Source organism: Zootoca vivipara, chromosome 3, assembly GCF_965207765.1.
Source record: "Zootoca vivipara chromosome 3, rZooViv2.hap1.1, whole genome shotgun sequence".
In the NCBI taxonomy this organism is placed as follows: domain Eukaryota; kingdom Metazoa; phylum Chordata; class Lepidosauria; order Squamata; family Lacertidae; genus Zootoca; species Zootoca vivipara.
This window is the reverse complement of record NC_142586.1, coordinates 92,802,186-92,815,323: the sequence shown is the minus strand read 5'-3', so window position 1 is coordinate 92,815,323 and position 13,138 is coordinate 92,802,186. Positions and strand designations below refer to the sequence as shown.

The 13,138-nt window shown below is 39.8% G+C and overlaps 1 protein-coding gene across 8 annotated transcripts in view; it reads right to left on the bottom strand.

The window, feature by feature from the left end:
• The window catches only part of ESRRG (estrogen related receptor gamma), a 210,962-nt gene that overhangs the window by 55,537 nt on the left and 142,287 nt on the right, over positions 1–13,138 (bottom strand). For all 8 annotated transcript variants that reach the window (XM_035111330.3, XM_088666684.1, XM_035111338.3 and 5 more), the window contains one exon: positions 11,771–11,932. In XM_035111330.3, the coding sequence (XP_034967221.1) occupies positions 11,771–11,932 (162 nt within the window). The remainder of the gene's footprint in view (positions 1–11,770; positions 11,933–13,138) is intronic.

Sequence of the window (13,138 nt, the reverse complement as noted above, 5' to 3'; positions counted from 1 at the left end):
CTGGGGACTTTCTGCATGCAAAGTAGATGCTCTATCACTGAGCCATACCCTTCCCCATAGCCAGTGTCTAGCCTTAAAGTTTTATGTAAGGTATAGTTTAAAGGAAAAATGGAGCTTAGTATAGTTACTTGGTCCTATATTACTATATTCACTATTTTAATATACCAGAAAGACAACTAATGTGCAGGTAGTATTGAGTGCTTGAAAACACTAAGTACAGTGGAACCTCGGTTTATGAACACCTCGGTTTACGAATTTTTGGTTTACGAACGCCGCGGACCCATCTGGAACGGATTAATTCACTTTCTATTACTTTCAATGGGAAAGTTCGCTTCAGTTTATGAACGCTTCAGTTTATGAACAGACTTCCGGAACCAATTACACCCATGCCTCAGGTTGAGTACTCCGCGGACCCGTCTGGAACGGATTAATCCACTTTCCATTACTTTCAATGGGAAAGTTCGCTTCAGTTTATGAACGCTTCAGTTTATGAACAGACTTCCGGAACCAATTGTGTTCATAAACTGAGGTACCACTGTACTACATTACATCACATCTACAATTCTTGGGCATATCTATAAGATGTAATTATTCGAAAAATTATACCCAGATGCTTTCACAACTGGCAATCAGAGCTAGATGAATGACGGCTTTGTGTGCAAAATGTGCCACCCCAAAATACATCTAGTTTCAGCAAACAACTTTTTCCTGTTTAAATGTTTATGTTTTTAAGTTAGCAAATTATATTCTGCTTACCCCCCAAAAAAGAAAGCCGTCTCTTCTATGCTTCAAGTACCCAGCTGCCACACAATTTATATCTCTTTCCTTTCCTCTTTGTTTTTCAGCCATTTTCCCTGAATGTCAAAGTCAATCTAGTGCATTTCACTTTGCTGAATAAATCAGAGGCGAAATCCTTGCTAAAAGTGAAAATTTGATTTGCTAAAAGGAGCTTAGGGCAACTATTAATCAATATATCCAGAGTGTCAAAGCTAAGGCCATGATAGGCATGCATTCATTTGGAGATTGGTTGAGGCAGATAAAAGAGGGGGGTGTAGTGCAATCACCAGTTTGTGTGTGTGTGAGAGAGAGAGCATGGACTCACAGATGTGGGTGATTTGGGGAAAAGATAAGAGAAAGGGTTGACTTCAAGGGAGGGGGAAAACACCCCCCCCCACCCCCACAACAGTACATATAAGAAACTCTGGAGGCAAACAAGTCTTTTACAAAGAATATGCAAGTCTCATTCTAACTGTTTAACATTACTGAAAGATTTGAATGTTATAACTTACAAATCCATCAATAACATTATTACACAATCAGATTTCTGATTGGCTGCGAGTCCTGGAAGACCTGCTCCTTGCCTTAAAGTCCATTTTTACCTGGCCTGGGAGGGCATAGCTGCCAAGTTTTCCCTTTTCTCGCGAGGAAGCCTATTCAGCATAAGGGAAAATCCCTTTAAAAAAGGGATAATTTGGCAGCTATGCTGAGAGGGCAGGGACCTCCAGCTACAAAAGCTGAGGCTGGGTTGGGGTATTGTTTGGGTATTGGTGGGGTTATTATTATCATATTTTTAAAAAATGTTCAAAATTGTTTTTAACTGCTGTTAAACTTGTGGGTTTCTAAATTTGGGGGTTTTGTTGTTTCTTTAAATTAAAGGATGTTAAATGTGCCTAGGAAGAGAGGATTGCAGTGGTTCTGGGAGAGGGGAAATATGGGGTAGGGCAGGCTGGGTAAGGGGCACAGGCAGTTAGTAACTGTGCCATGTACCAACCCATCCTCCAATCTGGGGAACTGTGGTTGTCCTATCAGCCAGTCCTCAGGTCTGTGGATGCTGTTGCTGAATGCCCAGTCAGCTCTGAGTAAGACCTTCATCATACATGATCTGATTATGGATGAGAAGGGCAATCTGGTCTGTATCACTGAGAACTGGGTGGGTGAGCAGGGGGGAGTTGGTCTCACCCAGCTGTGCCCATTTGGATACATGATTCAGCATCAGGGCAGACTTTGAAGGTTGAAGAGGGGGGGATTGCTGTTGTCTATATCAATTTTCTCTCTCTTCAGGCTTTCTGTCCAGTTGTGGGGGGATCTAGAGTGTGTTTTCCTAGCACTGGGCAATTGGAACAGATTAGGGATTCTGCTGGTTTACTGCTGGCCTCATTACCCAGCAGTCTCCCTCTCTGAGTTGACAGAGCTAGCCTCAAAGGTGGTTTTGAGGCCTCCCAGACTGATGATTCTGGGGGACTTCAACATCCATGCTAATGAGTGTGGGGGTTAGGAATGTAATCCCCATGCAAATCATTGCCTATACTTTGCTGCCTCCAGCAGAGCTTTCCCAGGTAGTGAGAAGCCTCTTATACAGTTTGGCCTGAAGGAGGTGGTGGGACCAAAGTTAGCTTGCTGTGACTTGTTTGTAACACAATTTTGAGGGTGAATGTTTGCATTCACCAGGATATTGACTTCACAATTACAGCAGATGAAGCTCCAGGGGTGTCCAGAGCACTGTCTAGTCCTGTTGTGTTGGATGGGTTTCAGTTAGGAATGCTTGAGGATGTGGAAAATGTGTTTCGATTGGTTACGGTGGGTGACCACTTGTGCTGTGGACCCTTGCCCCTCTTGGCTGATAAAAACTAGCAGGGAGAGGATACCTGTATGAGGAAGAAACCACCCTCCCTGGATTCAGAAAATCTAACTAACTACCAGCCAGTTGCCAATCTCCCCTTCTTGGACAAGGTTCTTGAGCAGGTGGTTGTGGACAAAATCCAGGTGCTCTTGGAAGAAACAGGTTTTCTAGATCCATTTCAATCAGGGTTTAGGCCCGGTTTTGGCACAGAAACTGCTTTGGTCGGCAGAAAGAAATGGGAAATCTGTCTCCTGTTAATTCTCCCTGATCACAGTATCATTCTGGAGTGGCTGTCCTAGTTAGGGGTGGCTGGCATCACTTTGCATTGGCTGTGGTCCTCCTTGGATGGTTGTTTCCAGAGGGTGATGATTTGGGAAGTCTTCTTTGGCCTCTGGAGCCTTCAACCTTCGATTTTATCCCCTATGCCGTTTAACAACTAAGTGGGGCCATCCATAAGTTTGAAATACATTGTCAGCAATATGCTGATGGCACACTGTTCTAATTCTCCTCTACATCTGTAGATGTGGCAGTGGATGCGCTGTACTGTTGTTTTGCTTCAGTAATGGGTGAGAGACAACAAACTGAAGCTCAATCCAGATAAGACTGAGGCACTGTTAGTGGGTAGTACCCTAGACAGGGTGGATGGAAGACTACTTGCTCTTGATGGGGTTGTACTTCCTCTGAAGGAGCAGGCATGTAGCCTGGGTGTACTTCAGGGTCATTTGCTGTTGCTTGAGGCTCAGGTGGCCTCAGTGGTGCAGAGTGCCTACCATCAGCTTTGGCTGGTGGCCCAGCTACATCCTTAGCTGGACAGGGATAGCCTAACGTCTGTCATCAATGCTCTGTTAACCTCTAGGTTAGATTACTGCAACGAGTTATATGTAGGAATGCGTCTTAAGACAGAGCAGAAACTTCAGCTGGTGCAGAATTCAGTGGTCAAGTGTTCACCAAAGGAAGATGGTTTGGGTACATTACTTCAATCCTGGCCCGGCTGCACTGGTTGCCAATTAGTTTCCAGGCCCAAATCCAAGTGCTGGTTTTGACCTATAAAGCCTTAAATGGCTCAGAACTGCAATAGCTCAAGGACTACCTCTCCCGATATGAACTGATATAGACCCTGCAATCATCACCTGAGGCCTTTCTTTGTGTGCCTCCGCCACAAAAGGTCTGGTTGCCAATCAAGAATGGGCTTTTTCTGTGGTGGCTCTCCATTTGTGGAATGCACTCCCCCAGAGAGGCTCACCTGTCACCTTCATTACATATCTTTAGACGCCAGGTGAAAACATTTCCCTATAACCAGGCCTTGGTTGATTCACATTCTATGGCCTTTTGAATGTTTGTGGGAGTAGGGGTTATTGGTTTGTTTTTGTTTTGTTTTATTATGTATTTTGTGCTCTCATTTTGTATTTTTAGGTTGTGAACTGCCCTGTGATAGTTGGATGAAGGGCAGTATACAAATATAGTAAATAATAATAATAATAATAATAATAATAATCCACTATATCCCAATTTCATTAAAAAAAATCAGAGCAGTGTTCAACAATTATATCCACATTAAAAACCACATTAAAAACTAAAATAAAAAAATCAATCAGCTAACTATTACTGGAAGGTTTCCCCCACTCAATTCCCTGCATAAGCATGGCAGAACAGAAAATTTTTGCAGTGGTGCTCCCTATTCCACAGGACTGGGCTGAGACTCGTGAAGGTTCAGATTTGTGTTGACATCACATGAGCCTCACCAACAAGACTCCGGCAAATTATCTTAGTGATTCACCTTGAGACATAAGGCTTCAGGCAGGCCGTGAGGTGTGTTGGACCTAGTTGTTAAGGGCTTTGTAAATTAATACAAATTAATCTGGCTCAACAGTAGATGCAGATGTCCAAACAATACTGTCAGCTACCTGCTACCATCCGCAATCTGGAGCTTCCAAACCAGGCTCAAGGGCAGGCTCATTTAGAGCGTATTGCAGTAATCTAGCCACAAGGCTACCAGTGCATGGGCTACAGTTGTCATTCTATCCCTGTTCAGGGTATGGCTGCAGCTCGTTAAACAGATCAAGCTGGTAGAAGACACTTGGGCCTCTAGTAACAAAAAGTGTATTTAGGAATACCCCCAAACTATGTACCTGGCCTGTCAGAGGGGATGTGACTCCATCCAGAACAACATGGCTATTTTCTAGCCATGGTAACAACCAAACCAAAGAGCCTCAATCTTCTCTGCCTATTGAGATCAAGCAGGTGCCTTCACTGCATTCTTTTTGGCACCTGCTAAAAACATTCTTGCTAAGCAAGCCTACCCAGATGCTAAGAAAGTTGATGTGAATTTCAACCTGTTTTATTATTTTAACTTTTTGTACGTTTTAAATGACTGTTGTGAATCATTTCTTGATATTTTTATTGTTTCATCTTTTTTGTGAACCGCTTTGAGGTTTGTTTGTTTTTACAATCAAGTGGTGTAAGAATTTTATGAAATAACAACATTTAAATACAGCTTATTCGCCCTCATCTATTCCACCACTGTGTTCACATCAGCAAACGGATGAAATCTTCCTCCCAATGTTCTATTGACCCCTCCCAACTACAATCTTATTTTCTCCCTGATGCTTTTTCCAGGCTACCCTTTTCAACTTCTCTTTGGTGGGGTTGTGGTAGTGGCCTAAAGGGCCATAATGAATGTGATAATGTGAACCCCTATAAATCCTTGAATAGAGAAGTTATGGTAACCTGCTGCTTTAAGAAACTGATGATTTTGCAAGATGCCGTCCCCCACTGGGACAGAAGGACACTAATACGTACAGTAAATCACAAAGATACAGCTCATAAACTAGAACATAAGTTGATACATGGTGCAAATGGCTACACGTAACACAGGTTCCCAACATGTTTACTCACAATGTAACAGATCATGGTGAGAATCAAAGTTTAGTTAGCAATGCTTATTGCGCATGTGTATTAAACATGAAATGAGGTAATGATGTACATGATTGGTGGAAGCTGAAATGCTTTGTTTGAAACTTATAAATACCCCTGCCTGGACCCTTGGGCGGGGTTGCAGTTTTGCAAAACAATTCGACTGTAACCTATTGCCCAGCAATAAACAACAATGGACTCCTAACTCCTACTGTCTCTGAGTTTTATTGACGTAAACTCAGAAGATAAGCCATTTTTGGCTTACAACAGGGCGACAAGCATACAAATATGTTCTTTCAAGATAGCTTACCTGTTTCCTTGCAGGTACACAAATGAAACTCACTGTACCTCGTATGTCAGATTTTAAGATATGCTATGCAAATTTCCGACAAAGGTCCGTATAGTTAAAGCTATGGTTTTATCAGTAGTGATGTATGGAAGTGAGAGCTGGACCACAAAGAAGGCTGATCGCCGAATAATTGATGCTTTTGAATTTTGGTGCTGGAGGAGACTCTTGAGAGTCCCATGGACTGCAAGAAGATCAAACCTATCCATTCTGAAGGAAATCAGCCCTGAGTGCTCACTGGAAGGACAGATCCTGAAGCTGAGGCTCCAATACTTTGGCCACCTCATGAGAAGAGAAGACTCACTGGACAAGACCCTGATGTTGGGAAAGATGGAGGGCACTAGGAGAAGGGGACGACAGAGGATGAGGTGGTTGGACAGTGTTCTCGAAGCTATGAACATGAGTTTGACCAAACTGCGGTAGGCAGTGGAAGACAGGAGTGCCTGGCGTGCTATGGTCCATGGGGTCACGAAGAGTCGGACACGACTAAACGACTAAACAACAACAACAACAATGCAAATTTCTGGAGGGATATCTGTGTTTTCTGTCTTTTGCAGGAAAAATCAAAGAATTGCAAAGAATAAAATCATTTTGTGGCACATAAAGGGTTTTTAAAAAACAAAAACCCCTATAATTCACATCTTTAAAATGCCACAATACTTTGTACAACTTATTTTTAAACTTTATGTCTCAATAGTGGTTGCTGTCTTTCAATTAATTATAAGTCTCTCTATGTATATTTAGTACCTCTTTGGACAACCTAAATGTACCAGCAGGCAATGCTACACAAGTAATAATTACATAATAGGTAAATCTGCAAGCACTTGATGGCAATTGGTTTTATTTTACAACATAAAAAGGTGGGGGGGTTTTTTGGGGGGAGAATAATCTAGATTCAATGTTTTTGTACAAATTAAAATTAATTTTAAGTGTAAAACATTGCAAGGACTTTGGTCTAACTTGATGTGTTTTGTGTCTGCAAAACGACAGAGAACATTTTGTCTCTTAAGCTTCCTGTTATGCACATTTAAAGAGCTTAATGTTTCCTGCTTCCACTTAGTAAAAGGAGAGCATTGCCCATTTTTGCAGAATGCCAATGAGACAGTTGCATTACAGAAACAATGCCTAAGTGACTTTGAAATCGTGGTCAGACATCAGCAGAATCTCATCTCATTGGGGGGGGGATGGGCTTTATACTTTTAAGATGTCCAAAAGCAAAACTTGCCATGTTCAAAATGCAACACACAATAAAACTAACATATGCTTTCAGTATCTAAGTTAGGTTCTGTACATCTTACTCATGTAAGAGTAATTGTCTCATTGGAAACAACACAGCCTTCCTAAATACCTGTAGTATTTTACTAACAAAGTTACAGTACATAGGAATATTTTAATCTGACACAAAGAACAACAATAGATCTGACTGCTAGGCTGATAATCTTCTTATCACACCCTGTGAAACCTAGCTCTAATATTTGACAGTGTGAGCTTCCATTACTCGGCAACCCATTCTATAAAGGCCAACAATGGAGAAAGAATGAAGTGGAGTGTGGAAGAACCTCCATATCTACATAAAAGAGATTAGAGGCGACAGCGTTCCATTTTACAGCTCAATCATATTGTGTTAGCATGCGCTTATCCGAGCGCGGATGAAATTGAAAGAGAAATAAAAAAGAGTCAGGCAGATAGGAACCAGAAAAGCGAGGCATGAGCAATTTCCAAGGATATAAAAGGATGCTAATGGTGGGGCCCTGTCATTCTTAAAAAGGGCTATTAGGGCACCATCATCTGTTCTTGTGCCTTTACGCTCCTGTAACTAAAGTCAAGAATTTCCTAATACCATTGTGATCATTTTCTTTTACAGATAAGATGTGGTCATGTTTCACAACAACACTTTTCATTTGTTTGATTTATTAATGAAAGTAGACTAATTCTATTTACTGATAAACCCTTTCAATCCGTATATAAGTGTGTGTGTGTGTGTGTGTGTGTGTGTGTGTGTGTGTGTGTGTGTTTCCTTTCTGGGAAAGGTAGGTTTCTGCTCAGTTCTGTATCTTTTTGTTCACTCAATAAAAGCTAGAGCAGCACAGTAGTATCAATGGAATTTAAGTGGGTACCAAAAAAAAATGATAATCATTCAAGGGATTGATTCAAAATTTTTAAAAATTCCTCCAAAATTAAGAATTAAGAGGAAATGGTTACAGAATACAGAATATAGCAGTGTTTCTATCTAATTTTTTAATCAAATTTTCTTGATTAGCAGTAAAATGAAATTTATCTGCATGAGAAAATTGATCAATTTTTAGATAAAACACCAAATTGAATTTGCTTCTAATATGCTTTGGACATTTACTGGTTCCCAATTATGCTCAGAAAAATCTCCTTAGGCTGCAATCCTATACCCATTTATCGGGGAGTCAGCTCCACTAAACTCAATGGGACTCACTTTTGAATAGACATGTATAGAACCATGTGTTAAAAATTCTATACCTTTAGAAACTAAGTTTTAAGGAACTATAGGAAAGCCATGATTGCAAAGTCAAACATGATGACTGCCATTAACATAAACTGCTGTAGCAGAACTGCCCTCTTCTACTTTTCAGTACCAACACGTGGTTGTTATAGAAAGGGGAAATGGAAAGCTGTCATTAAAGCATTAAAGGACAGTTTCACGTATGGTGGGTGGAGGGTGGGATGGTGGGGGGTAGAAAAAATGTAAACTATACATATATATATATATCTTTCTATATATATATATATATATATATATATATATATATATATATATAATTCTTTATTTTTCTCTTTTTAGTTACCTTTTTATCTCATTCTCTCTATCCATGTTCTTCCTTCACTTGTCTCTTCTTAATTGAAGTTTGCTTTTGTTGGACATTAATTTGTTTAAGTCTATTTTTTTATTTATTTACAACATGTTAAATGTATATGATTTACCATTTTATATGATTTCTTGAGTTATAATTGTTTATAATTCATAATAGTTTTCTTAATTCTTTCTTTTTCCTTCCTCTGTTGGTGTTGATATAATTTGTAATGATTTGAAATGCAAATAAAAACCAGAAGTGGCTTTTAAAAAAAAAAAGGAGGTGAAGATGCACACATTTTGGCAAAGTTATCCTTTTCCTGAATAATAAGATGGTTGGAGCTAATTTTATTTTATTTGTGATAACCTGGAGAATTATTCTGAAGTGATCACTTCTACATTTGCTTGAATGACTCCATAATGGACATTAAGATAAATAAATAATAACTATATTATGTATTTTAAAAAGATTATCTATATTTATTTTATTAATTTAGAAAATATGTATCCTGCCTCTTGGTTACAAGATCTCCCACAATGGCTTACATGAAAGTAAATAACAAATACGAATGTATGCAATAAAAATATACTGGTACCCAAAGTTTAAATACAATACATACCAGTAAATTAAGTTAAACTGTAGATACTCAAATTCTACATCATTAAAAATTGAAGTAACCACATTGAGACCGGTTTTTGCATCTTGCCCTTATGCGTTCAGTATTTTGGTGACTTACTTCCAACCAATAAGTGAAAATGTTAACAAACTTTGCATTCAAAAAGGGTTATCAGAAGGTTCTGTACTCAATTCAATCTCTTATCTCCTTCTGGCCAAGTGAACGCCAGTATGTATATTTAGCTAATAGGTTTAATATACCACCATAAGCCAGGTTTTGAATTTGCCTCTGACCATGGGCCTGCTGTTGCAAGTATTCCTCAGTAGCTCACAATTGGTTCAGATTCCTGGTATGCAATTTAGAATGCCAGTCTTTAAATATCCAACACCTTTCGCTGCTAACTTCAGGCACTAAACCGTTGTTTTCTCTCCCTCTAGATTGCCTGGTTTCTTCCATACCCACAAGCAAACCTATGTCATGTATTCACAACACAAATCAAACTGATAAAATAAATTTGGCAATCACCATGATGCGTTATTGACCGACTTCTAGGGCGAATGCCCCCATATTGGTAAGACTGATGTAGGCATTGTCCAGAAATGAAACTCAAACTCACCTATTTAACTAGCTTTGACTTAATCTGGGGTGCTTTATTAGCAACCAGTGTAAGACAAAGTAGCTAGTATAATACAGAGTGATGTTTAAATTAGTTTACAATTTGCTTGGGCTCATCTAGACCTGCTCTGAACAAAGCCATTCAGAAATGTCAGCTGTGTTCCTAACCACTGTAACAAATTGTTGCCTGAACGCTGCACACCTAATGACTTCAAATTAGCTTCACTGCGATATTGCCTGACAGTTCGTTACGACTGTTAGTAACATAGCTGGCGTATCATGACCAATAAATTGGTTTCAGTGTGGGCTGGGAAAGGGACTTCCATCAATTTGATTAAAGAAATTACTGTAGCATTCAAAGCATAAAGACAAACTAGTTTAAGGAGACAGAAATAAGTTAACTGTACCAGAAAAACATTGCTCATGATTCAAAAGCTCGTTTATAAGCCATTTGTGATGCAAACTCTGAACAACTAAGTTTCTTCTGTGAAGAAAATGCGGAGCGGTTCAGAACGTGTGTTACTGTCCTCCTTCCTAAGCAAATTATGATTTAGATGTGTATTGATAGTTGTTTATTATTTGGTTTTGAGAAGTAATTAGAATCATTCAGGATTGCGCCTAGCATTGTTCAAATTCACTGGAAGAGACAGTGCCTGATCCAAAGTGTTAAACTAGCATTAAGGAGAGCAGTAAAAAAAAAAGTATCAGAAGCTATTTTATGTTCTTTGTCAAATCCCCTTGAAATCTTCACAGCTCATGTGGCTACTCTGAAACAGTTAGGCCTATCCACACACTGGAGGGGGGGGGGTGAAGCAACTGTGCACATATTCTTAGCAAAGTGAGTAACAATGCCAAATAAGCAGGCACTGTGTGTATTTCTCGTCTGAATGCCCAATCCAACAGCCTGTGGAGAATAGCCCTCAGTTCCTCAAACCAAGGAGTTGACCATGGGATCACAAATCATCTCCTAGGTTGCTACAGGGACTACAGAAGAAGGAGGAGAACCATGTGTGCCACCTTGAGCTCCTTGGCGAAAAAGGTGGGATATGAACACAATAAATAAATAAATAAATTGCTGCTTCACTCCTGGTAGCAAGATGTATTGCGCCAACCCTGAAGACAAGGAAGGTTGTTAAAGGAGGAAGTGCTAAATATTTATTTGAAAAAATCAAAACATTGGTTGCAGATGACACTGGTCATGTGATCTAGAACTGTTATGTTGTCTGCAGACATTGAAATACACCAGTGCTCATGGTTCATAGCTGCCTACAGTGTCAGCTGCTTTAGGACACAGGTGTGCCAACACAAATTCAAACCAAGTGAAATGGGGTAGGTGTGGGAAGGTGTGTGTGTGGTGGAAGGCATAATTCCACTGAACCCAAGGAAAGCTTAAGTTGTTTGATATGTAGACTCCTTCCAAAATGTTGTTTCCAGTTACTGTTGCCTGAGGCAAGACGTATAAGCAAAAGACAAATTTCTCTGTTTATTTTCTGTGGAATGTGGGCAGCATGTGGAAATATTAAACCAGTTTTCACACAAGTGCTTTATGACCATTAAGACTCCTTTGGATGTGCATGTCACAAAGGACTTTAACCTACATGCTTTGCTAAGGTAGAAGCAGAAGAAATAAAACCCTGCCTGCAGGGGTTCAATTCACAGGGACCAAGGTGGGCCCAGCAAATAATGCTAGTTTAAAGGAGAGGCAGCCTAACTAGTCATTATTACCTTGTGGTCTCCACATTTAATGTCCTACATTTATTTTCTTATTTAACCTTTTATGTAATATTTTTTTAACAGACAGAAATCTCATAAGATATACTTGTTTATAGATTCTGTACCTGGAATATGTTTAGCCCATCCAATGATGACCACCAGCTCTCTGTCTGCCAGGTCACAAAGAGTGGTGAGGGCCTTGATGTCACTGTCTGGCACAGTGGGGTCGGGCATGGCATAGATCTTCTCTGGTTCAGCCACCAGCAAATGAGAGACAATCTTGTTATCTGTGAATATAGATCAGAACATATGTTAATACTAATCACTGTAATTTCCATGACTCCACTTAAGAATCTAGTCCAACTCCCTGCAACACAGGAATCTTTCACCCAAAATGGATCTCGAACCTACAACCCTGAGATTATGAGTCTCCTGCTCTACCAGCTGAGCTATCCACAAATATTAAGTTTTGGCCTGTATAATATTTGCTATGTCACTGCTAGTTTGGGGATATAGCCCCTTTCTACCAGAATTGGTGGGAAAGTTATTTACTTCAGTGGGATCAGGTATGATCATATAAATCTATATATACCACTCATGAGACCCAGTGTGAGGTTGTGAAGTATAGGATGGGAGAAACCAAGGTTCAAATTGTCACTTAGTGAAGTTCAAGTGTTTTCAGAAACTGCATTCAATGGCTTTAAAACCTGACCAAATTCATCCTATGATTTTTTTAAAATGTTCTATTGTATAATTTATCCAGGAGTTCTTATCTATTTCTGTCTCTAGTATTTTACAAACAGGTATGCCACAAAGTAAAAGAATGCCAGTCACTCATAAACCAAAACAAGACACCACTTCAAGTATGTTTGTTTATTAATTATTACAATGTGAAAGCGTCCTGTTCACAAGTGAATGGAGAAATTCTTAGACTGAAAGTTGATGTGGGACAGAGGGTGGAACAGAGATTGTTTAAACCAGGGGTTGGCAACCTAAGGCCCGGGGCCGGATGCAGCCCAATCGCAGACGCTCCGGGAATCAGCATGTTTTTACATGAGTAGAATGTGTGCTTTTATTTAAAATGCATCTCTGGGTTATTTGTGGGGCATAGGAATTTGTTCATTCCCTCCCCCCCAAAAAATAGTCCGGCCACCACATGGTCTGTGGGACGGTGGACCGGCCCATGGCTGAAAAAGGTTGCTGACCTCTGGTTTAAACTGTTTGACTATTCTAGTTAATGTAGACTATGTATTCAATTCACAGAGGAGGGAAATTCAAAAGCTGATCTGGTATTATAGTACTTAGCAACAGGCCTGGAGTCATACGCTCATTGTTTCATAAGAACTACTAAAGATACACCAACAAACAACCCCCCCCCCCAAAAAAAAAAACATTCTACTATTCTCAAACTAATTAATGGGTATTATTTATCTCATCTAAAGGTGACAGATAGCAGTTTTAGTATTTCTTGATAAACAGCTTCCAATGATGAT